Source organism: Cervus canadensis, chromosome 1 (genome assembly GCF_019320065.1).
Source record: "Cervus canadensis isolate Bull #8, Minnesota chromosome 1, ASM1932006v1, whole genome shotgun sequence".
In the NCBI taxonomy this organism is placed as follows: domain Eukaryota; kingdom Metazoa; phylum Chordata; class Mammalia; order Artiodactyla; family Cervidae; genus Cervus; species Cervus canadensis.
In genome coordinates, this window is record NC_057386.1 from 119,669,641 (window position 1) to 119,692,985 (window position 23,345).

Below are 23,345 nucleotides of genomic sequence, written 5' to 3' on the forward strand. Positions count from 1 at the left end.
TGGTCGTACGAATTACCCCTGAGAAATCTTAACCTGTAAGCTTAGGGGCCGGTGAAAATGTCTATCTTATTTCATACTAGTCCCCTCATTTACCATAAGCCTGTCTATGAAATTCCCTTCCGAACGTGGAGCTAGTCACTCACGGGCACACAAACCCATACACCTGGATGTCTGCGTTCCACCCAAAGGCTCCACTGAAACTGACTTCCATGCGTCATACAGATGTACTCCCTCCAAAATCAGCATAAAGCCGGATATCCGGGGGAGGGGCCGATCAGGAGAAAAACAAATATAAATGCCAGGTCCAACCACTGAGACAGAGGTTGTAAAAATTAATGAGAATAATTGTTGTGAATTCTCGCTTTTGGGAAGAAAAAAAAAAAATCCTCTCGAGGGCCAAAAATCTTAATTATGTCTCTCTATTAGGGGTTCATTTCCTGGTCCCAACCAGAGAGCTCATACCTCATAAATACAGGCTCCATACACAATGATTTAAACAGAAGGAAAATGCCTTTTAATGGCAAAGTAAGTTAATATTGAAGGGAGAGACACGCTTGCATACAAAGCCATTGTTGCCTAAGCAGGGAAATGAAATGCCCATGTGACCTTTTTTTTAACACCTAAATATTTCTAGGGATTGCCCTGGGAGCTGCTGACAACTGCAGCGCAAACCTTACAAAAACCTGTTTCACAGAGTGAGCGTCGCTGGGGAAGATTCGAGTGTTTAAATATCTTTCTCAAGCTGTCAACCATCTGGGGAAATAACCCCCAAATCCAGCTTGGGATCACAGCTGGGCTCAGGAAATACGTCGTATCATTAGGAACCCCATGGTAGACAGGTGTGTGATGGCAGTGTAAGAAACGAAGCCTGGCCATGTACCTGCCTCCAACTGGTACCTGCAGGCAAAGATCAGTCTGGAGGCACAAGCCCTCTGGGCCAAAACTTGGTGGCTTGCATTTTTCCAACTGACTTGATGGACGTGAATTTGAGCAAACTCCAGGGGCTAGTGAAGGACAGAGGAGCCTGGCGTGCTGCCGTCCATGGGGTCGCAAAGAGTCGGACAGGACTTTGCAATTGAACAACAGCATTTTTCCAGATTGTCCTGGCAATTCAATCACATAGACTGCTTTTCTTTCCAAAGCATAATGCCAGGCAAACTGTCCTTGGACTGACAGAACAATCAGGGCATGAACCAGTTAGTCCACAAAGTAGTTGTAGTTGTGTTTCAACCACAGTAATAAGAGCTTATTTAAAAATCTCAGCTTTTCAGATTCTAAAATAGGATAGACAAAGAGTTTTCCAGAACCTGCGTTTTGGATGGAGTTGCCCTGTTACTGTTAACTGATCAGTGATGAAGTCAATCATGACTCATCACCTGTGCTGACTCTGTACCCAGGCTCTGCATGATTACCCGTTCCACGGATTAGTTTATTTTAATCCCCACCATGATAATAACCACACACACACACACACACACAAAAATTCTCTTCTTAGTCCCATTTTACAGATGGGGAAAACTGAGTTAACTAATGTGCCCAAGTCAGATAGATTTGAACCCAAGCATCTACCGCCAGATTGTGATGCTAACATTTACACAAGAATGGAACAGCCCAGGTGGCTTTTACCCACAAAGCCAAGAGTCTCAACACCCCATCCAGGTGGGACAATAAAGTAACAAAACAGAGTCTACAAATCACAGTCAACCCAACTGCCCCGCTTATTTAAGTCACACATCATATATCCACGTGGGGAATGTCTGCAGGGGCCTGAATGCGACTAGAAAAATACACTGCATTAGACTTCCTCCTGACAAAGAAAATAGGTGTTTTTGGTTACTTGATAACTAAAAAGTGGGGAAAACCTCATGCGGGAGAGAGTGCTTGAAAGTCATCTCCTTGAGCTTGAAATCCTTATGGATGCCAGGTTGGCTTTAAAAAAACAACAACAACAAAAAAAAACCCTGCATGTACAGCTCAGCCTGGCTCCTTGGCTCAACCAATGAAGAAAATCAGCAATTCCTGTGTGATCCTCAAATACACCTATATTCATCACTCAACTGATCATGGTCCTTATTTCATGACGTTAAGTCAAAGTGTGATGCTATATACCTGAAACTCATACAGTGCATGTGTCAATTATATCCCAATAAAACTGAAAGGAAAAAACAAGCAAAAAAAAAAAAACACACACATATATTCAAATGCATCTTTGGAAACTCATGTTTTGGGACCCATGAGCATTTAGATACACAATCTCCTAGACTGTGTTCAAAACTTACATGTACACACCCCATTGGACAGGCACTCCACACACATAGATGACCAAATACATGCACTGAAGAAGACCTTTAAATAAAATAAAATCTAGGGGGTGTTGAGTGTGTTCACAAGTAACTACAGTGATAGTTTCATGGATATACACATATGTCAAACAGCTAATTGAATACTTCAAATCGTGTGGTTTATCATATGACAGTTATGCCTCAACAAAGCTATAAACAGAGAAAGACTGTGTGGTCCCCCAAATCTACCCACTCCTGAGGAACCCCTAAGGTCTTTACTATTAATATATAAAGCTTGGGGGTTTTCCCCAAAGGACCTGAACACTCACGCGTTTCTTTACCAGGTCACTTTCATATGTCTACCACTTCCTATCCCCTCTCTCTGGGTGAACCTGGGTTTTCCTGGCAGGAAAAAAAAAAGATTCAACATATTTTTGGACCCTGTGTCAAGACTAGGAAGCTCTAAGCACATACACACACATATATATATACACACACACACATATGGGGAACTGAGCATTCCGGTGGCTATTTTTTCCATTTTTTTCCCCTGTAGCCATCACCACAAAGTTAAACACAGGTTTACAGCAGCCATAGAGGAAACAGGTTTCTAGCAGCCAGACTCAAATTAGCCTGAAACAGCGTAGCAACTTTCAGGGCACTTGACCCTACCATTTTTTTCTCTTATTGGTTAAAGTGGGAAGAAATTTTTAAAAAATAATAAAATAGAAAGCCCTTCTTTTCCTTTAAAAAGTAATCACATTTAGAGGGTAGGAGGGAGTGCGTTTTCTGCTGAAAGGAAGCTTGCCCAAGGCCTGGGATCCCAAACAGGCCGTGTGGCCTGCAAGGGACCATCCATCACAGCTTGGCTTGGTCACTGACAATCTGAATTTGGAGATTACCCACAGCATTTCGTAACTGCCCTGGCTTCGTTGGGGGTGGGGATTAGCCGACACACAGTCTGCATGAAATGACCTTCAAGGGGTGACTGGCGGCTTTAGGGTGCTAAGCCCATCTCTTACTCTAACCTGGCCTCTCCAGCCTGGCTCCACAGCCTCTGCAGCCTCCCCCCACCCCACTTTTCTCTTGCCCATGGGGGAGGGCACCCTAGCCCCCTGTCCACCTCCGTAAATCGTCCACATGACCCACCCTCACTGATCTCATGTGGACTCCCCCTACCACTTTCCCCTCCCACAGCCCCTAACCCCAAATCACCTCACAATATTCCACGAGTCTACCACCCCAGAAGGGGGCAGCGATGCCTCCCCAGCTCCTATATCTTGCCTTTCCCGCTTCCAGATCTTTCCATAACGAGGTTTAGGAATCATTCAGTCGTGCCCTCCCCACGCCAATAAAATGAATCCATGGGCACTCAGGTTTCTAAAGAACAGGCATGAACCATGACACGTCAAGATGAGCCCTTTCTCCCGAGCAAGAAGACATCTACCCCCCAGTCTGCAGTTAGGAAGGCATCTTATTCTAGCATCACCGTCAAGCTTTGAAGGACCGAACTGGGGCCTGAATTTCAAACAGCATGGGGGTCTGACGGTGACACAACCCATCTGCGACATCCCACCTCTACACAACACTGCAGCCACCAAACAATGAGCTGGCCTTGTGCACGTCTCCCCTCACCAGGCTGTGTCTTGGCAGAATCTTAAGTCCCCAGAGCTTCGATTCAGGCAGCTGGTGACACAAGTTCCTCTGCTTTTGCTTTTGTTTTAGCAATGCCAGTCTTGCTTGAGTATGTACTTTGGGGTCAGTCATTACTGAAACAATTAAGAAAGCATCTGGGAAGGTCCAAACTCAAGGTTTCCAGCAACTCAGCCACCTCCCCTGATGGGAGCTGAAATGCATCCAAAAGGCAAAAGTAGAGGAGGAAAGGAGACCGGCCCCCCACAGAAAAGGTGGCCCCAGGCAGGGTGGCACCAGGTTCCCCACCCAAGAGCACCGAGCGCATCAGTGCGGGGACCTTACTTTTCACTGATCTTTCACCACTACAGGGGGATGACTTCTTGTTGCATGTGAGGATAAGTATTGATACCAAGTGGTCAGCTACGGTTTGACAATTTCCATCTAGTGTGTGGGAGTATGACTTTCATGCCACTCCTATGAATACAGTACAAACAGCTGCGATCCTTAGGCTGCAGCTCTGTTCCTGCCCCAGGCCCCTGGACAGAAGTTGGTGCCCACTGTAGGGTGGAATAAAAGTGCCCAGAGGCTTAAGGTTTTAGCAGAAGCCCCCTGCAGATTCATGCAAACAAGTAAGTGACCCCAGGCCTGCTGGTTCCTGGGTCCTGAGCTTACCTTGTGGTTCTGGTAGGAAGTCACCGCAATAAACGCCGTCTCAGGAAAGACGTGGGTACAGAACGCGGTGTTTTTTGAGCCAAATCCATTATTTTCGTCCGCTTTCACGATGTGTAATCTTGGCTGGTATTTATGCATGGAATTTAGAATAATCTAAAAATAATAAAGAAAATGAGATGGTAAGAAAAATCAAACCCCCTTTGTTTCCATAAAACCCCACTCTCCACCCCAAAATTACGTTCCTTATATAGACTCTCAAAAACAGGTCTGATTTTTTTCCCTCCTGTTTTTGAAAAGAAGCCAGTGATTTCATTAAAAAGAAACATTTCAAAAATGACAATTTCCATCTGAAAAAGCCACGGTAATATTCCTGGAATCTACCGAAAGCACACGGGGTAGTAAATCAGAATTCTTAATAAAGTTTGCTTAATAAATTAACTCTCTGCATAGGGCACTTCCCGCCCCCCTCCATGCGAGTGAAGCAAGTTTGGGGAATTGGTGCCCCCGAGGAAGTCTGGGCAGCAATTTTGGAATGAAAAGAGTACAGAAACAAGCAAATATACATACAAATAACCACCCCTTCTCCGCCCCCCCCCCAAAAAGAAAGTTCAAAGAGATGCAGAAGAAGAGACCAAGCACTTGCAGAACTGGAGGAAAAATCACCAGTTTGGTCCTTTGTTTGGAAAATGTGCAAAGAGGAGTCAATAAAGAAGAGAGGAAAGTGGTGGGAGGGGGTGTGAGATGGGGGGGAGAAAGAGCCCCCCTAACATCAAACAGGGGCCTGGGTGCCCTCAAGAGTCCCTTTCTCCAATTTTACAACATTTCAGGATCCACCACTGGAATTATCTCCAGACTTGGCCCCAAACAGAACTGGCACATCCTACTTCGTGGGCAATATTTTTCTCCTCCCTTTCTACCTTCTCCATGTTTGGGGAGGGGGTCTCGGGGACCAGTGGGGTCTCCCTGATGTTGCTGTACTATGATTACAACCACCACAGTGAAGACCAAGAGGGGTCTGCAGACACCACTCTCTCTCTGGAGCAGGACCAACCAGAGAAGAGGAGCATCCTTACCAATACAACCGAGTTTGTTGTCTGATTGACGCCTTGCAGTTTGCAGCTGCCGAGAGGCTGGTAACGCTCATGTTGGTCAAAACGTTCTAGAGCTATACCCACCGAATGGGCTAACCGCCGCGTTTCCTGAGCTGAAAAATCTGGCCTGGTTTTTCCCCAGGATCGCGACACTGAGCGGCAGAGGGAGGGAGCATGGATGACCCTGGGGCAGGGTGCCTGGGCCAACCCTTGAGACCCGCCTGGAGGAGGGGGAGGGGAGCGCGGCCGGACCCGATCGGGGGAGGGGCGAAAAAAGACTCGGGACCCCGCGGCTCCCCGACCCCCGGGCCGCGCGGCTCTAATCTCCGGCCGCCGCGGCCCGGCCGCCTCCCCGGCCGATAGCGACGCCGGCCCGGGCGGCGCGGCGACAGAGAGACGCAGCGGGGCCCCACGGGCCGCCGCAGCCCCCGGCCGGCGCGGCCATCGTCCCGGCTTAGCCAAATTGCTTTGACGGCCGGGGACAGTGTGGAGACATCAGCGCGAGGGCGATCTAATGGCCCTTAATTTCATTAGCGCGGCTTTGGATTCCGAGTCCGGAGTTTAGGATGGGAATGCGTGGCAGCTCCTCCGCGGGCTCGGAAAGACCTGCAACTCGCACGGGCGCGCGAGGCTCGGGCGCCGGCCTGTGCGCGCGCCTTCCCTAGGGGTCTGCCCCAGCGCGACCCCAAAGGCACACCCAGGGCCGCAGAGGGAAAGCTACGACGCCCAGACAAAGGATACACAGAGGCCCCCACCAAGGGCTCCTAGCCTCCAGAAGGATGCCGTCCCAGGAAGATGCAGGCAGGTCGTTTACAAAATGGTCCCCTCTCTCTCCGTCGCTCAACCTAAAGCCTCCCTCAGCATGCTTTCCTAAACCTACCTGCCGGCGCGCACCAACACCCACGCAAGCTGGAGAATATCCCTGGCTTGGATGCACCACTAGCTGGACCCTGCCGGCAAAATACCCGGTTTAAACGCAAAGGAGGCCCCAGCATTTGGCCCAGGAAACACCAGCCTCTGCCCCTTTGCAACCCTTCCTACAGCGTAGAAAGGTAATGAACCTTCTTCGTTCTCTGCTCTGCCCTAGCAGCCAGTCCGGCCTCAGAGCAACCACGTGTAAAGGCATCAGTGAACAACCTGTGGTCCCCTTCCACCACTGGACCCCGTGGGCTCAGGGCATCAGCCCTAAGGCCTCAGGAACCTGATTTCTCATGTGAACCTTCACAAACCCTCCTCCCTCCTGACCAAATGCATCTGCACCCAGGCCCCTCATGTCCCCAAACTGGGGACCATGTGTTGATCTCCTCTCTAAACAGACGGAGTGGCAGGACCCCAATCGCTTCTGGAATTAGACCTAGCCTCACATCCTCCTTCCTAAATACAAGCTGTGTGACCTCGGGCAGGTCATCTTCCCTTCCGTGAGCTCCCAGTTACAAATGCTGTATTTCTATCCTCCTCTCTAAGCTGCTCTGAGGGTCAAATGCCCTGAGAAGGATCAGCCCACTTGTTTGGTGGAATCAGCAAACTAAAGGTTCTGAACTCTGAATTCAGAGACTGTGTTCTGTCCTGGTGACCATGTCCAATGAAGAGATTTAGGGATGTTTCCCCCCAAATCCATGTTCTGTTGGTTTTTCTTTGGGGGAAGAAAGAGTGATACCCTATAGAGAATCTGCTAGGAGCTACACATTCTCTCGGAAGGCAGGAGACCACACCCACAATATCTTGCAGTTTCAGGGGGTTCCGCCGGCCCCTGTCTCATGGGGTCAATCCAGACTCCAGGTGTAAGAGCCTGATCTGGGCTTGCCCACTCTGGACATGGTGGGAGGAGAGGGAAAAGCTGGAAACTGGAACAAACAGATAAACCCGAGGGTGTCAAGCTCAAAGGGGCTTGGGTACCAGAGTTTGCCTCTGGGGGGTTGGTCTCCCCATCTGTAAAAGAGGAAGCAGAGAGTCTAGGGTCTCCCTTTCAGCTAGAACATCCTGATGATAAGAGGATTTGGAAGGAGGTAGGTAAGGCATCGGCTTCCCTGGTGGCTCAGTGGTAAAGAATCCACCAGCCTTAAGGAGATGTTGGTTCCATCCCTGGGCTGGGAATATCCCCTGGAGAAGGAAATGGCAACCCACTCCAGTATTCTTGCCTGGGAAATCCCATGGATAGAGGAGCCTGGCAGGCTACAGTCCGTGGGCTCGCAAAGAGTTGGACACAACAGCAAAGAGCTGAACAACAACAAAAGGTAAGGTATAAGGCTCCCACTGTGGTCAAGCCTTTGTGATCTGTGCTGAGTACCCACCAAGCTAGAGGGCTGCCCCAGTCCCTGATCACAGTTGGGGCTGAACAAACAGGAATTCCAGGCCCGGAATGAACAGCTTTAGTCACCCCCACAGCCCCCGTCCCTCAGCAAAAGCAGATGGGTTGGATGCTGGCATCAGAGATGCAGGGTGAGCCCTGGGCCAGGAGAACCGGGGGCTAGATCACCAGCCAGCCGGGAAAGACACACTCCAGAGCGTGGATTAACGGACAACAGGAAGGACCGCCAGGGGCAGATGTCTGAGCAGCAGAGAGGTGGAGAAAGCCAGGAAGAATTAGAAGGTGTGAGAAATAAGAGAAAAGGAAAGAGAGATGAAAAAGAGGCAAGGAAAGGGAAGAGAAAGGCCAGGTCAAAAAGGTAGACAGGGAAAGAGGCCAAGGCCGCTGAAATGGAGCAAGGAAAGAAGCGTGGGTGGGCACAAGGAGCCAAGAAGAGAAAGTTCTGGAGAAGGGGAAGGTGTGAAAGAGAGGTGTGGACCTGCTGATACAAGAAAGGACCGCGAGAGGTACTCACATGCCCAAACGGGTCCAGGTGGTTGTTGGTGAGCTTGAGTTTCTGGAAGGAGACGAGCTGTCGCATCCAATGCGCCCCCGTGGCCGGCGAGTCCGGGTGCACGTAGAGGCGGCCCGGCATGGCGGGTTCCGCTTTGCCCGTCACAGACCTAGACCAAGGAGAGGCGCCGTCCGCTAGACTTAGCGCACCGCGGAGCCGGCTGCCTCGGGAGCCAGCGACGGCGGCTGAATACGAGACAGATCTGGAAATGGCCTGACCCTCAGGTCTTGCTCGGGCACCTACAATGCCAGATGCCCAGAAAGCCTAGAGCCGGTGTCCAGGTGACAGTTCCCCCTGCCCCACACTTAACCAACTGACTTGCTCTTTCGCCTTCCACCTAATTCCTTCCCCAGCACCAAGGGCTCCATCTCGCAGCGTCTCTCTGCCCACGAACAACTGGTGCATTCTGGAAAGCTTGGATGTGCAAAAAAGTCTCCGGGAAAAAAAAATCCTTGAGGGCTTTCCAAAGGGGCTTCGTCCTCAAGCCTCTGCACTCTTGGCAGCCAGGGGAGCAAAGTACCCAAAGAATGAATCTCTCCTCTCCCGCCTGTTTAACTCAAATACCCCGGACGGATTTTGCAATTTCATAAAACAGGCATGTTCAAAGCAGGTAACTCATAAAAAAAATAACTGTTAATGGTTTATGCCCCCCAGAAATAGCTCCAACGCTTGGAACAATACCCTGTGTAAAGGTCCACAAGCCCTCCAGTCCAGCAACAGACATCGTCACTTTACTTCCTCTGAGCCTCAGTTTTCCCATCTATAAAATGGGAGCTACTGGCTGCTCTTTCTTTTTCTCAGGACGAGGTCAGGAGGATGCAGACCCGTGGGCAGCAAAAACCTCTAGCACACAGTAGAAGCTCAAAACCATGTTTATTGGTTCTGTGGGGAAAGGGAAGTTGGGTTTGCACGGTCCACCCCACCCTCCCCACCCGACCACTGTGTTGCCTACCATTTATTATCTGCGAACTTGTATCTGTGGTCATCCGCGGGAACGATGTCCATGAGAAGAATGTACTTCGTTTTGGGATTCAGGCCAGTCACCTTCACTTTGTAACTGGGAAACATCCGCCTAGAAGAGAAGGGGCGGAGGCGGAGAGACAGAGGCAGGGAATTAATGCAAATATTATGAAGATCGCATCTACAAATTTTTATGAAAAGAATCTACGTATCTTTTAAGAAACGTGGAGGAGATACGGTGGCCCCTGCTCCGCACTTGCCAAGATCCAGCCCAGGTTTCCCTCCAAGTTATGGGAAGAGAAAGGTCCGGAGCTGAGCAAGCAGGCAGGGACTACACCTATCTACCGGAGGAAATAGAAACCAGGAGGAGAGAGCTTCTAGAGACTGGTTTCAAAGAAGGCCAGAAAGGGACCCCGCATTTCGATTCTTGCTAAATGCCTCTTTCAGAACCAGACACCTACTTTTTTATTCGGGGGCAGGAAAATGCTTAATAGGTTTAAGGGCGGGAAAAAGTGGCCTGCTTCGCCCAGCCAGGTGTTTCGGCCATTCTGCGCAAAGCTGCGCGTCACGTGAGCACCCAGGTGGGTGCGCCCTGGGACTGCCCGCGCGTGGGTGCCCACACAAGGTGCGTCCTGGCTACAGTCCTCTGCCCCCAGGGTATGGCGCGGCGCGTGACCTCTGACACGAATCTCGGCCAGGAATTCATTCATAAATGCTTCACCGCTTCTCCAAGGCGCTGGCACTCTGACGTGGAGAGTCTAAACGTTTTGGCCCTCCGCGAAGAAAATTTGGTCTTGGAAGAAGCCGATCCCTGCGCGAGATCGGGTGCTTGGAAGGAGGTTCCGCAACCCCGCATGCGCCGTGCCCGCGCCCACTCCGCGCCAAGGCGCACTCCCTGGTCTCCATCCCGCCTCTGATGGAGGCCGCCCCGAAAGCCGATCGGGACGCGAGGACCAGTGGCTGGAGCCCGGCTTGCCCAGGGATGGCGGGAAGGGGTGAGGGAGACCTCTCCCTCGGGCCTTGGAGCCGCGCCTCGCGGTGTTTATCTGCCCGAGGGAGCGCGCCTGGAGGCGGAGGCGCAGAAGGCTTCGCAGGCCTTTTATAGTTAAATCCCGTCGGCTCAGGCTGGGGAGGGGGGAAAGGAGGCCCCGGCCGCGCTCCTTCCTCGGCGGCGGAATGGGAAGAGGACTTGAGTTCTTTGGTATAAACAGAACGCGCTCCTAGTTCACTGGGGCCGAGCGGGGGAGCAGACATTGTTTAATTTCAAATAATAATAAATGTCACTGTTGTCAGTTTATTGCGGGGGGCTTGGGCTGGAGAAGCGGTGGGCGTCTGGAGAGGCGGCTCCATCCGCCCCCTTCACACACTCGGTGGCTTGGGCCTACCGGCTCCTCGGCTTCACATGCCTGCTCCGCGCAGGCCCGGGGCTTTCTGCCCCTTAGGGACGCGGAGGGCCAGTCCGGCGTTGCTAAGGCCGTGGAGGGGGTGGTCCCCGCGCCGGGGCACACGCCCGCGCGCACCCAGACGCTGGGACACCGAGCAGCACGACCCTCCTACCCCCTCCCCCAGAAGTCTCGCATTTCTAGCTAAAACTCTGCGAGCTTTTAAGAGGAACTCTGGGGGTGAGTGTCTTGACGAAACTGCCGTGTTTATCGGTGTCTGTATATAGAGCCCGGCCGAGCCCCGGTTCAGTTTCAAAGGCTTCGCCTCCTTTCTATAAACAATGAAAGAGGTAGCGAACACACTCAACGATTCCGAGGTTTGGCGATCGGGTGCGACCCTGGAACCGCTCCAAGGTCAGGGAGAATGGGAAGGAGGGTCTGGGCGAGGAATCAAGTCTGAGATCCCATGAAACCCAAAGCTCCCCTCTCATCTTTGTGTGTCTCAGCACCTCTCCATTCTCCCGTGGGCTCTCCCATCTCATCTCTCCTTCTCTCATTACTGATCCATTTAGAGAGCATGGCCTCCCAAGCTTCTTATATAGGACGTGGAAGAAATGCCCAGTTTCAAGAATCAAATCTTTTAGGTACTTTATTTCCCTAACATTGATGGCGATCCCTGGAGGAATTCGCCATGCCTCTTTAACCACAATAGAGTTAAACAAAATATATTCATATTCCATCTCTGTCTCTCCTGTTTCTATGCTCCCCTTTTTCTGATCGCCCACACCTTTCTTCATCTCTACCACAAGTTCCCTGTGCCTCCTCCACAGAGGAGACCATCTCACCTGCCAGCCTTGGTTATGATCATTTCTGTTCCCACTTCGTGGAATTTCAGCCACAGTTCTCTTTCATGGAGAAACACCTTGATCCCTTCCATGCCCTATAGGAGGAGAGAAAAGTCACACAGAGAAGGCCTGGAGACAATGAGCCTTCGCTCCCCACACTCCCTGAAAACACAGTTTTCTTCTCCTTTCCCCTCAAGCCAGTGGGCTCCTAGGCTGAACCACTGCCCCCAACCCCTATCACTGTCTGGGCTCTGGAGCAGCCCCTGCCCAGGAAAGTGTGTGTGTGTGTGTGTGTGCTCTTTCTGGGAAGGTCTTAACCCCATGGTGCAGATCCGTCTCCTTCTAATGCCACCAACATAAGGCTAGAGGAAAACCCCCCAACCATCACGCATTCCAGAATGTGCATGGGGAGGATGGGGCTAAGGGGAAAAAAAAAAAAAAAAGGACCAATCACACTTTAGCCAAGAGGCAGCTAAAAGAGAAAAGAGAGAGAGAGAGAAAAAAAAAAAGCCTCAATCTCGAAAAAACTCACTCAGGATATTCCAATGTAGGCATCCAGATGTCCACACAAAAACACACAGATGTGCGAACACTATATGTGCATGTTTAATCTCCCCATGGCGGTGCATATATAGATATAGGTGAAATTTACAATTTTTAAATGTTTATATATTATAATAGGTTGCCACAGTCCCAAACAAAATTTAAGTATCAAATCTCAAATATCTCTATGAATATGCTTCCTAGGCCCTCCTTCCATCCAGCTTCATTCACTTCAAGCTGTTTTGATTATGGGCACAGCTATTTAACATTCCTGATAACAACTACAAGTTTTACAAAACTGATGCGCATATATATATATATGTCTTCATTTTGCAATAACTTGGAAACGTGTAATAGGTAGATTTGTTTTCTCCTGGAAGAAAACCTAAGTTTCTGAAAATGCGTGCCCACTGCCGCGCTACAAATATAGGGGCATATTCCTGAGATGGGAAGGGCAGAGGAGAGAGGGGATGGAAAAGCCAGGAAGGCCATCGAAATCCCAAAGAAGGGTTTCAGCTACATGCAAGTATCTCTCCAAGTCAAGACAACCACTTCCAGCCCTCTGACACCCTGTTTAAAAATCATCAAGGTCTACAGAGGACGCCTTGAGCGCCCAGGGCGCCCGGGTGAAGGGCGCAGAGGCTTCACGATCGGCTGGCGCCCAGCTTTCAGCCAGGCGAGCCCGCGGCTCCCCGCGCCCTCCCGGGGCGGCGACGCGGAGAAGGCGGGCGGAGGCGAAGGCTACGGCAGATCTGAAGAGGGGTCAAGCCATCGCTCATGCCGGCCTGAAGCAGCCGCTGACCTGGCCCTTAATGAGGCGTTCAGACCGAGTTTACACCTCATGCAGCAGGAAAGGAAGGATCTGGACCCTTGTTCGCTGGCCCCAAAGAGCCGGATCTTTATGACTCCCCTAACCATTTCCACGAATTCAAAAATCCTATGGCCATAAAGATAATCGTCACAATACAGCGGGTAGAAATACACTGGCATTTGGGGAGGCATGGCAGAGAAGGGTGGAATTGAATGGGGATAAAAAGAAAAAGGGTAATTATGGGCACACACACCCCCACTTCCTCCTCCGCCTCAACCCCTGAATAGAGGGGCTTTGGCTTCTGCAAAGGGCCCCGAGGCCCTTCTTACCTGCTGGGTGAAAGCCGCCTGCGGGGACGACGGGGACTTGCTGGGGGCCCCCAGCGCACTCTCGGGTTTGGAGTCACAGGGAAGATCCTTGGCGTCTGGTTCCAGGGGTGTGTGAGCCAGGCCAAAGCCCTCGTCTGCGTCGGCCATGGTGATCCCGGGGCCCTGCGACCTCTCGGGGTCCTGCTCTGAGGACGGGAAGGCCAGCGACAGGCAGATGAGAGGGGGGCGCAGAGAGACAAACAGAGAAGGTTGGAAGCACAATTCTGGTGACAGGAGGGGCCAGTTACTCGGCTGCTACTCGAGGTTTCCAGCTCCCAGCACCTCCTTCCCCCGCTGAAGGAGGCTGCAGAAGGTCCTGTTATTCTTAGCATTACTATTACTTTATGACCACGCACAACCTCTTGCGAAAGCCCCCGCGTCACAGCGGGAGGAGGCGAGGCCCGCATCTCCGCTGCGCAGGCTCCCCCACGATAAGCGAGCTGCCCGTCAAATTTGTCTGGACTTCTGGAAGAGCCAATAAAGATAAGGCCTGGGTATTTTTGGAAGCCATTGGGTACGAACCCAAAACAAAACAAAACACAAACCTACTGCCCTTCTGAGAATTTTTTCTCTTCGTCAAATTACAGGAGGCCAGCAGAGCCCTATTGATGAAAACTGGCAACAGGAATATTCCCTGCAGTGGCCAAGATGCCTGAAATAACCCGCCTCTTGCAAAAAAATCAAAAACACAGGAGGGGAAAGATCCGCAGATGAAGAGGCCAGGTCCGGAACATTCACGTTCATCTTTTATCAGTTCCGGGCCTTAAGCTTAGAAGTCCTTTAACATTAAGAGTCCTCCCTTTTCCCCCATTCGTAAGCAACGTGAAAAATAAAAAAGGAGTCAAACAGAAAGGTCGAGAAAGCGGTCGCGCTGCAGTTCGAAGGAGGCGCGAGGCCGGGTGCCCGAAGCCAGCGCTGGGCCGCCGGCCTCCGGAGCGCTTTCCCCTCGTTTTTCTCGGCTCTCCAGCCCCAGCCGGGCGTTTTGTCGAGCAGCCTGGCTGAGGGGAGCTTCTCCGAGCTTCAGCCGGGCCTGGTTCGCTGGAACTGCAGGCCTAAGCTTGGGGCTGGCGACGCCAAAGCGGTTCCCGAATAAGTCCTGAGCTTCCGGCGTTGAACCCGCCACTGAGATCCGACGCGAGGCGCCGGCTGGCCCAGGTTTTACGGGCATGTGAGGTCGGAACACGCAAAATAACAGCTGCAGAACGGTTCAAGCCCGGAGGAGCCTGCCCCATGCTCTGATCGTCTTCCAATCTCTTCTACGTTCCCCAGTAGGGATTTCCTCCCTCAAAATCCGGGAACGCTGGGAAGGAGGCTCAAGAAATGCCTCCCCCAATTTTAGCAGCCGCTCTAGCGGAAGGCTGGATCCCACTCCCCCGATTTGCCGTGGCCGGAGACCAAGAAATGGTGCGGAGGAGATCGGCTTCTAAGCACGATTCCCAAGCCTCCTCCTTCACCACGCCCTTGGGGTTCGGGGGAGGCAGTGATGGGAGCCCCGAAGCCGGCTCACAACAAAAGAAAGCAGTGCTGGCGTCCCCACGTGCGCGCCCCTGCAACCGCCAGCCGCGAGGACAATCCCACCCCAAGCCCTGGCCGAGGTCCCGGAGAGCTGGGGGGCTGGCGGTCCCGAACGAGATGCGGTTTGACAGAAGCAGGCCGCGCGTCCTGCAAGCCTCCACGCCTCTCCCCCAGCCCTGGCTCCCTCCTCGGCTCCACGCGCCGGGCAGCTCCGGGCCGCGGAAAATCGCTGCGAGCCAGGCCCTGCAGAATCCCCGGGCCAGGCTCGAGAGCCGCCTTGCGCGCCTCCCCGAGCCTCCTCGGCCGGCGGGCTCCCTCCCCGGCCTCCCGGGCCATCGGCGGAACGGTTACCTCTCTCGGTGAAGCCGGTGCATTCACCGCATTCCTTCTGACTCCTAGCAGGGAAGCCGGCGGCGAGGCGGGGGCGCGGGCATGGTGGCTCCGGGGTCTATGGGGGAGACTGCTTCCCCGGACCGGCGGCAACCGCTGCCTACAAAGGGAGCACCCACCGCGGGAGCCTCGCGGCAGCGACTGCCCACAATCCAACACACACCTCCTGCGCCGTGCGCTCGCTCTCCCTACAGGCTTCCAAGTTGTCAGGCGCCAGCAGGGCTCTCAAGAACGCCAGAACAGCAGCCTCCCGGAGCACCCCCAATAGTGTAACCTCCGTGCCCGGTTCTCCCTTGCACCCGCAGGGAGGGAAAGCTGGGAGACAAGAGGGAGCCTGGGAATGTCTGAAGTCCTTGCTGAGCTCGGCTTTCAGGGTTAAAGTTCCGGAATCCGAGGTAAGAGTCTCTCTCTCTCTCCCCCTCTCCCTCTCTCTCCCTCTCAGAAATACAAGCCGACTCAGCGGAGCTCAGTGACGTTGGGCTGCCTCGACGCTTACAGAGTACTGAAATTGCCTATCCAACTAGCTTCCACTGCACGCCGCCTGCCTCTGTCTCTCTCCCTCCCTCCCTCTCTTCCTCCCCCCTCCCTCTCCCATCCCACTCCCTCCCCCAACCACCTTTTCCATTAGATTTCCCGAACACTCAAATCACAACACGAGTCTCAAACCCAGACCTCGAGAGCACCCCCTCCTCTCCACCCCCTTCCCAACCTCCATCCATCTCGGCTTCTCTGAGCGCGGCTCGGTGGCTGCACAAATCATCGCAAACCCGCTCGCCGCCTGCCCGGGGAAATAATCTCGGTGTCGCGGGCGGTGCGGAGAACGGGAGTCTGAACGCACCAGGCGTGCACACACCCGCCGAGAGCCTCCTCTGCAGCCTGGCCCACGTTCTCTCTCTGCCGCTGACCTCAAGACAGGAGAGCTGCCTGACCTCGCCTGGCCCAGCCTGCCGTCGCTAGCCGCCCTGACATCTCCCCCCTCCCCACTCATCACCCCGACCCTCAGCGACTCCGGGTTGAAGGCAGGGTGAAGGTGCGTTGGGATGGGGGCCGAGATCAAAGATGCCCAGAAATCACCCTGGGCTCCCCCCGCGCCCCCCCCCCCCGCCACTCCCAGAGCCACCAGACCTCCCTGGCTGGAGGTGTACACAGGCAAGTGCCCAGTTTTATTAAAATAATCAAACAGTCACTGGGGGCTGGCTGGAGTTTTCATCTCCACTCGGCTCCTCTCTCTGCCCTCCCCTTGTCTGAAATGTATTATTTGGAGGGTCGAGTTGAAGAGGTCAATAGAAGCGTAAACACAGTCAGTAGGTCTTAGCCTGAGCAGACCCAGCTTGGAAAATCAAGAATTAGTGCTTGGAACAAATGTCAGGGTTCCCGTTTTTATTTCTCCTCCGTATCTCCATCACCCTGAGCTTTACTCAGGCTCCGTCTAGAGATTCAGGCCTGCAGGCCAAGGTCTGGGGAGAAGGATTGAGGGAGGAGAACCACCCTGGAGATCGGAGGCCACCTCAGAAGACCACAGAAGTGTGATCTTCTGTGGCCCCTGGGAACTACAATCCCAGGGCAGGCCCGACGCATCACTGCAGAATTCCAGAGTGGAGGACTGTCCAACCCTAAAATCGGGACAACCAGCGAGCAAACCAACCCCAGCAGTTGCTCGAGTTCTCACTCCACCTTCCAGGTTTGCTTTCAAACAACCTTTCCCTGAGACAGTTTATTTATTTGTGAAAACACCCTCACCCTTCCAAAATGTCAGCTCAGAGGACTTTGGGCTCTCTCAGGGGGCGACCCTTGGTCAAAGATGGAAAACAAACATGGTTTTAGGAGGAGCCGGCATCTAAGCATCTCTGGCAGAAACGAAGGGGAAATCCAGAAAGAGCTCTCCAATCCCTTTAAATTCTTAGAGATTTGCGGATAAAAGAAATTCCCATAAATAATCTGCACGCCCCTCCCGAGAGGGAGAATCTGTACTCTCCGGAGTAATTGCCTGGCCAGATTCACTTAGTTTGTGAAGTGCAGATCCTGCGGGTCACTGAGCGAAATTGGGATTTGAAAACTCAAGGGAGAATCCATTTGTGCCAGGTGACACTGGAAGGCAAAATGAGTGCATTCTTATCTGGATAGCGAAAAATCGGGAGGCTGGGAGAGGAGGCATTCAGCGGGGCCAAGTTGGCGCAGTAAGCCCAGGGGAAGGTAGGCAGGCCAGTGCTAAGGCAATCCTATGTCCCTCACCCCCACAGCAACACTCACCTTCAAATATCCTGCCTCTTCTTTCCAGCGCAAAAGCGGGGAGTGACGCCTCTTTGGAAAGGGTGTGTTCAGGTGGAGAGTTTGGAAAGGACCCCCCCAAGAGAGACCCCTTCTAGGCCAAGCCTTCTTCCAGTGTCTGTCAAGGGTAGTAAGGTACCTCCCAGCTCGAAGTTGGTTTGTGGTCCTCGACAAATTAAATATTACTGTTTATTACCAGGCATACCCCAATAAAATAAAGAGGCGACCAGGCGATACGGACTATCTCACCAGCCGCTGCACCTATAGGACGTGGAGACGTCACGAGTCACGCAACCGGCCCGCGCGCTGTCACGCTCAATTGGGGGGTAGCGGCGGGATGTTGATTTCTCGAATCCCCGACTTCCCCTAAGACTCCCGCCAGGGGTCTGCGCAACCACAAGTCCCAGACGCCTGGGCCAGGGGAAAAATAAAGAAATAAACAAATCCAACGCTCTCTGGGGAAATGGGGGTGGCGGACATCATCCCCAAACAGAGCCAAGATCGATTTTCTTAGGGAGGGAGGAGGGGAGCTTTGGGCGAAGGGAGTTGAGAATCCCAACTCAGCCCAAGGATTAGAAAGAAATCGAGTTGAGGGGGGGGGGACGGGGGGGGGCAGGAATCGAGGTCTCCTGAAGGAGGTTGAGAGAATCTTTTTTTTTTCTCTCTCTAATTTTCCCAGGAGGAGCTCTCAGCATTGGCGTATTGAGGCGCCTCTATAGCTGGTTAAGTCTGGGACGCGATAACTCAGTGCCGTTTTGCAGACGTGCATAGAAGCAATTACTGGGTTATCGCAGAGAGGAAAAGAGACAGAGACGTTAGGACGAAGAGTCGTCCCCAGTGTTTCTGCCTGAGAAAAAGCCGCATTCTGCAAATCCTTCTGTAGCTGGGTCTGGGGATGCAGCTAGTCCCAGCGTGGCCCGGCGGGGGCGGGGTGCGATTGGGTGGTGGAGGACGGGGGTGGAGAAGGGTGATTTCTGCAGAGAAAAATTGCAGTGCCGGATCCTGTAGAAGGACTAGGCGCTCTATTTTGTTTGGTAATAACGATCATTATTATTATTGGTCTCATCAGTGGACAGAGCTTCTAAGCAGCCCCATGGCGGATGCGCATAAGTCTTTGCGCGTAGCTGGAAATGCACTGGGTTCAGGGGCGAAACGTACCCCATAGACGGCCCCGGCGGCGCCGAGAGGAGAGGTAGGCCTACCAGACTTGGAGCGATCGAGCGTCCGACCTTCCGGAAAGGGTAAGTTCCCCGCCGAGGGACTCCGAGGGACTCCAAGGGAGCCCGAACTTCGGAATGTGGACTCTCCCCCCAGCTTCGGGGTTCGAGCCTGGGTTTCCGCGCGCGCCCAGCCCCCAGGGCTTTCCGAAGCATGGCCTGGCTCCAGGCCCCGTCCATCTGGGGCTGGAGCGGCAGCAAAATGTGCAGGAAGGCAGTCGACCGAGCAGTCTCAGGAGCTAAGGTCAGGCCCGCGGGGAAACCGAGCAGTGGTTTCCAGCGCCGGACGCGGGCGCGCCGCAGACTCTGCTGCTTCCAGCAAACAGAACCCGCGTGCCTTCTCTCCGTCAGGCCGCAAAAACTTTCCCGAGCATCGCTTTCATTTCCCAAATCATTAATAATTATCTTTTACCCAATGGAAGGCCCTTTGGGTGCAACCTTTGCGCCCGCGGATGCCCAAGAGCGCAACCCGAAATCCTTCGCCCAAAACCTGGAGACGGGTTCCCATTTGACCTCTGGGCCGAGGTGAGCCGGAAACGGAGGCCTGGGCCCCGAAGGAGAAAGCGAAACTCCGAGCGGAGCGAGCTCTTTTCCGTTTAGTTCCTTTCTCTCGCATCCCCAGCGCGGGCCCCGCAATCACCCAGGCCGACTCACAAAAGATTCCGCAGGCTCACCTTCCGAACCCGCTGTCCCAGAGAGTCCGGAGGCCGCACCACGGATAGAATACACCAGAGACCTCAACTAGAGTTGAGAAGCTCCATTCTTTCCCCAATGACTGGACAGTTAACGGGAAAGAGAGACTTGGAGATACAACCGTCCTCCCTTCTTCCGGAGGACTGAGGCTTTTCCCGAACCACCCCCAGCTCGGTTTTCTCCCGAAATGTGTTTTCCTCATTTTGCAAAATTCCTGCCCAGATTTTAATATTACCATGCCTAGGAGAACAGAGCTTCCCAGTTTAAAAACCGAAAACAATAAAACCAGGGCGTCCTCTGTGAATCTTTTTCCTTCACTCTTGCCTTCTACTTTTAAGAAAGCCGCATCCCCAAACCATCGTATTTCTTTCCTCCCCGAAGAGAACTCGCTTAAGAATTCACTCCGTTTCCGTTTCTCCCCCGACGCGTCCCCGCCTGACTCAGATCTCTATGGAAGGCAGAAAGTAGGTAGAAGTGCGGATAGGGCTGGGAAAATTAGTAAGAATTGTAACAACAGTGGAAATGATGGCAAAAGTTAACTTTGACCAACTCGTTTTGCAAAAAAAAAAAAAAAGGTCAGACTGAGGGTGGGAAAATCTCTCCTTTCTCAGGGGGTCAGTTTGCCTGCTGCCTACTTAAATCTGGCTTTATTATGTTTTTTTCCAGGACTTTAGTATCATCCTTCCCAATGTCTTCTTCGGTTCTCAGTTTCCTGCCTTTTGACCAGAAGAATTCACGAATACTGGCGGTTATTATTATTTCAGAATATCCAGTATTCTCCAATATTTCCACCAAGAATTAGCACTGCTACTTACTTTACCAATTAGGCATGTTGATGTTGTTTCTTGTGCTTTGGAAGTGTCCGTCCCCACTCCCTCAAATTTGGGGGATGAGACTCCTCCCCACGACGACCACCACCCGCCAACAGGTTAATGAAATAAGAAATGGCTGTGGGAACATTGTTCTAGAGACTCAGCAGAGCTATCAGTGCTGGAGATTCTCAAGCTCCAGAAGATTGGAGAAGGCAGCATTACACTTCGGATGCAAAGGAGCCCCAGATCTGCCCCCTTCTGATTTGGCAAGTCCACAGTGGAAGAGAAAGGTGAGGTCTTGAGCTGAGAAAGCTTGGAACAACCCCCACTCCCCAGCCCTATCCCGTAGGCTGCTCTGAGCCTGAAAACTTCAACTGTATATGCAGCCCAAAACGTGCAGAAAGGCCTCTGCATTTAGCCACCAGGTCTGTAGTCAGAATGTCCCCACAGTCCCCAGATGAAGTGGTGGGGGGGGACAGACTACATTCCAGGGCTCTGGCTCTGTAAAGATAGAGATTTAGGGTAATACCTCCAGGTCTGGGATGCAGGCAGTGGGGTAGGGGGGCTGTCTGGATACCCCCCTCCCTCATCTGGAGGGTGCAATGGAAACTTGGGAGCTCGCTGCTCTCCGGGGCTCTGGAAAGACAAATTTTCTTTGGCAAAAGGAACGGTGTCGCGCTGTCGACACGGCAGACTATTTTTCTTGTTTCCTCACAAGGAGGGAGGGGGCAGAAAAAAAAGCAAGAAAGAAAGGGAAATTAAATCCACACGTGTTAAGCTTGCTCAAAGGGCCAAATTCAAAACCAGAGACAAAACTCTGGAGTCCTCCAGTGCTGGCAGCCCGAGGGGCCTCTTTCCAGCCAGCCCTGGCCTCCTGGAGCCCAGCGTCCCCACCAGAAAGAATTCGATCCTATGTTTCATAAAGCATTTTATTTAAGGGGGAAGGGACATGGTTTCTCTCTGTCTACCAGCAGAGAGGCAGAACACGTAGCAGAAAAAAAGAGAGATGGCCGGTTGTGAGAGTAATTAACTCGTTAAAGAAAGCCCAGCTTGCTGTCTCCCAGTCAACCCAGTGATTCAGGTCATCATCACCCTATGGCCAAAGTGAGTCAGGCCAGTGCTATGGGGGATCAATAAATTCTTATCAAGCCTTGGGCCTACCTGTTTTAAGAGAAACTTAAAAGGCTGTTTTATGCAGCAGGAATAGCCAAGTTCATTTGCGGAGCTAAGCCGCCTCTTCTCTTTCGGGGAGAAACTTCCGGAAAAGGAGCTGTGCTGGGGTAGAAGGGGGTGGAGAATGAAGGAGGCCACCCCGCCTGGAGCTGCGAGTGAAAACTGTAGTAATGACCTTGAGGAGGTGAAGGGAGGCGGGTGGGGGGTGCGGATGACGAGGGCGGCCAAACCCCAAACTGGAAGGATCCGTCACCGAAAGGATTGCTTGGTCGAGACCTCTAATTTTTCTTCCCTTTCAGCTAGGGCCGCGAGTGCCGCCGCGGGTCTCCTCTGGCCTCCTGGTGCTGGGTTTCTGGCTTCTGGGGGCAGCCCCGACAGAAGGGTCCGGAAGTAGGGACCCCGAACATCTCACTCCCCCATCACACCCACAGTCACATCCGGAAAACACTGGGGTGAAACCGACAGAGGCTGGCCGTGGGGTGCGACTGACAGGTTCTTAGTGGAAAAGTTCCCGGCAATTGTTTCCGCAAGGGTCCTGGGTTTCCTGGTCGCCATGGCAACCCCGGAGTCCCCCCCTCCAACACTCTCGACCACCGGGCGCCCGGAGGACAATCGCCGGGCACTTTGGCCGCGCGCTCTGAGGCCTGCAAGGCGCTTCCGCCCTTTGCTCTGGGCTTTCCGGAGGCTCTTCTGTGGATTCAACACGGCAGGGGTTGAAAAAGTCCTCTCTTTTTTTAAATGGGGGAGAAAATCTAGGATTTCGTAGAATCTCTGCCGGGTCGGTTCGAGGGTCTCCGGCAAAAGCTCCCCATTTTTGAACTGAGAGCAATGACTTTCCGCGGGATGCACGCCCACACAGCGAGTTGGATGCATTCATCCAAGCCCGCATCCAGAACATGGAGGGGCTGGGCTTTGAGGAATCTGGGGTCTCTTAACATTCACTGGTCACCCCCATCAGCACCGGAGGGTCCCCACTTCCTTTCCAGGGAACCCTTTCTCCTGCCTGGAATAAGGTCTCCTAAGAAGGAGGAGAGACGTGGGGCAGCATTAATGTTTGCAAGATCTTGAGAAAAAAAAATAAACTATACTCCTTTTTAAAGGAGAAAAATATTCGATTGTGGATGTACTATAAAGAGCATTAAATAATATTTGGAGGTTGCAGTCAGTGCTTTCTCAAAACTGCTGGCAAGGGAAATGCCCCTCCTTGTTGGTGGGGCTGCGAATGGACAATAACAGGGTGGCTTTTCTGTTCTCCTTTCCGAGGCAGCAAGCTCTCAGAAAGAACTGAGGTGCTGACCATCTTGGGCAGCGGGGTTTGGCGGGATGGAGGGAGCCAGAAAAGGGTTGGCCTCTAGAGGAGATCAGTTCCTGCTCTGGGTCCGTCTGGCCTTCCCTTGTTTCACTCTCTGCTGTGGACCTCATTCATCTAGCTGTTCAGGAAAGCCAAAACTTCTCTCCATTTCCAGGGGGGCGACGATTGTCCCCCAGAAGCTCTTGGCTGGCCTTGCAGGGCCCCTACCCACTTTTCCCCCATCTGAGTCTGGAATACAGCCTGCAATGGTTCCTTAGCACACCCGAAACCCCATCTTCTTTCCTCCCCAGCATTTTCCATTCATATTTTCAGAAGAGCCCTGCTCACGTCCACACAGTCACCAGGAGAGAGGCTCAAATAGCCATTCAAGTCGTTAGTACTGGAGGTGCCATCAGAGCTAACGTTCATGGCAGGCCAGGGGCTCTTGTAACGTGGTCTCACTAGCTCAGCTCCTTCTAAATAGCTCCATGAGACGGTGGCTCCTGGCCAGTGGCACTCCTGTGGGGACCTGAACC

General features: G+C 52.8%; 1 protein-coding gene and 1 long non-coding RNA gene across 8 annotated transcripts in view; one reads left to right on the forward strand and one right to left on the reverse strand.

The window, feature by feature from the left end:
* TBX5 (T-box transcription factor 5) overlaps nucleotides 1-17,873 on the reverse strand; it is a 52,949-nt gene extending 35,076 nt beyond the window's left edge. The window contains exons 1-6 of one of the 6 annotated variants that reach the window (XM_043439884.1): nucleotides 17,606-17,873; nucleotides 13,412-13,591; nucleotides 11,729-11,823; nucleotides 9,494-9,613; nucleotides 8,503-8,650; nucleotides 4,590-4,742 (exon numbers count right to left, since the gene is read on the reverse strand). In XM_043439884.1, coding sequence (XP_043295819.1) covers nucleotides 4,590-4,742; nucleotides 8,503-8,650; nucleotides 9,494-9,613; nucleotides 11,729-11,823; nucleotides 13,412-13,558 — 663 coding nt within the window. In that variant the 5' untranslated portion in view covers nucleotides 13,559-13,591; nucleotides 17,606-17,873. Of the gene's footprint in view, nucleotides 1-4,589; nucleotides 4,743-8,502; nucleotides 8,651-9,493; nucleotides 9,614-11,728; nucleotides 11,824-13,411; nucleotides 13,597-13,995; nucleotides 14,106-15,316; nucleotides 15,938-16,064; nucleotides 16,374-17,605 lie in introns of those variants that run through there. The other 5 variants (XM_043439863.1, XM_043439846.1, XM_043439871.1 and 2 more) reach the window with 5 other exon arrangements.
* A 397-nt stretch (nucleotides 17,874-18,270) lies between these two features.
* Nucleotides 18,271-22,628, forward strand: LOC122423108. Of its 2 annotated transcripts, XR_006264092.1 has the most exons (4): nucleotides 18,271-18,554; nucleotides 18,693-18,864; nucleotides 20,200-20,635; nucleotides 21,818-22,628. It is a non-coding gene; the product is annotated as an uncharacterized LOC122423108 (long non-coding RNA). The 2 variants fall into 2 exon arrangements; XR_006264091.1 differs by lacking the exon at nucleotides 18,271-18,554 and having other exon boundaries at nucleotides 18,565-18,864.
* The last annotated feature ends 717 nt before the right edge of the window (nucleotides 22,629-23,345 follow it).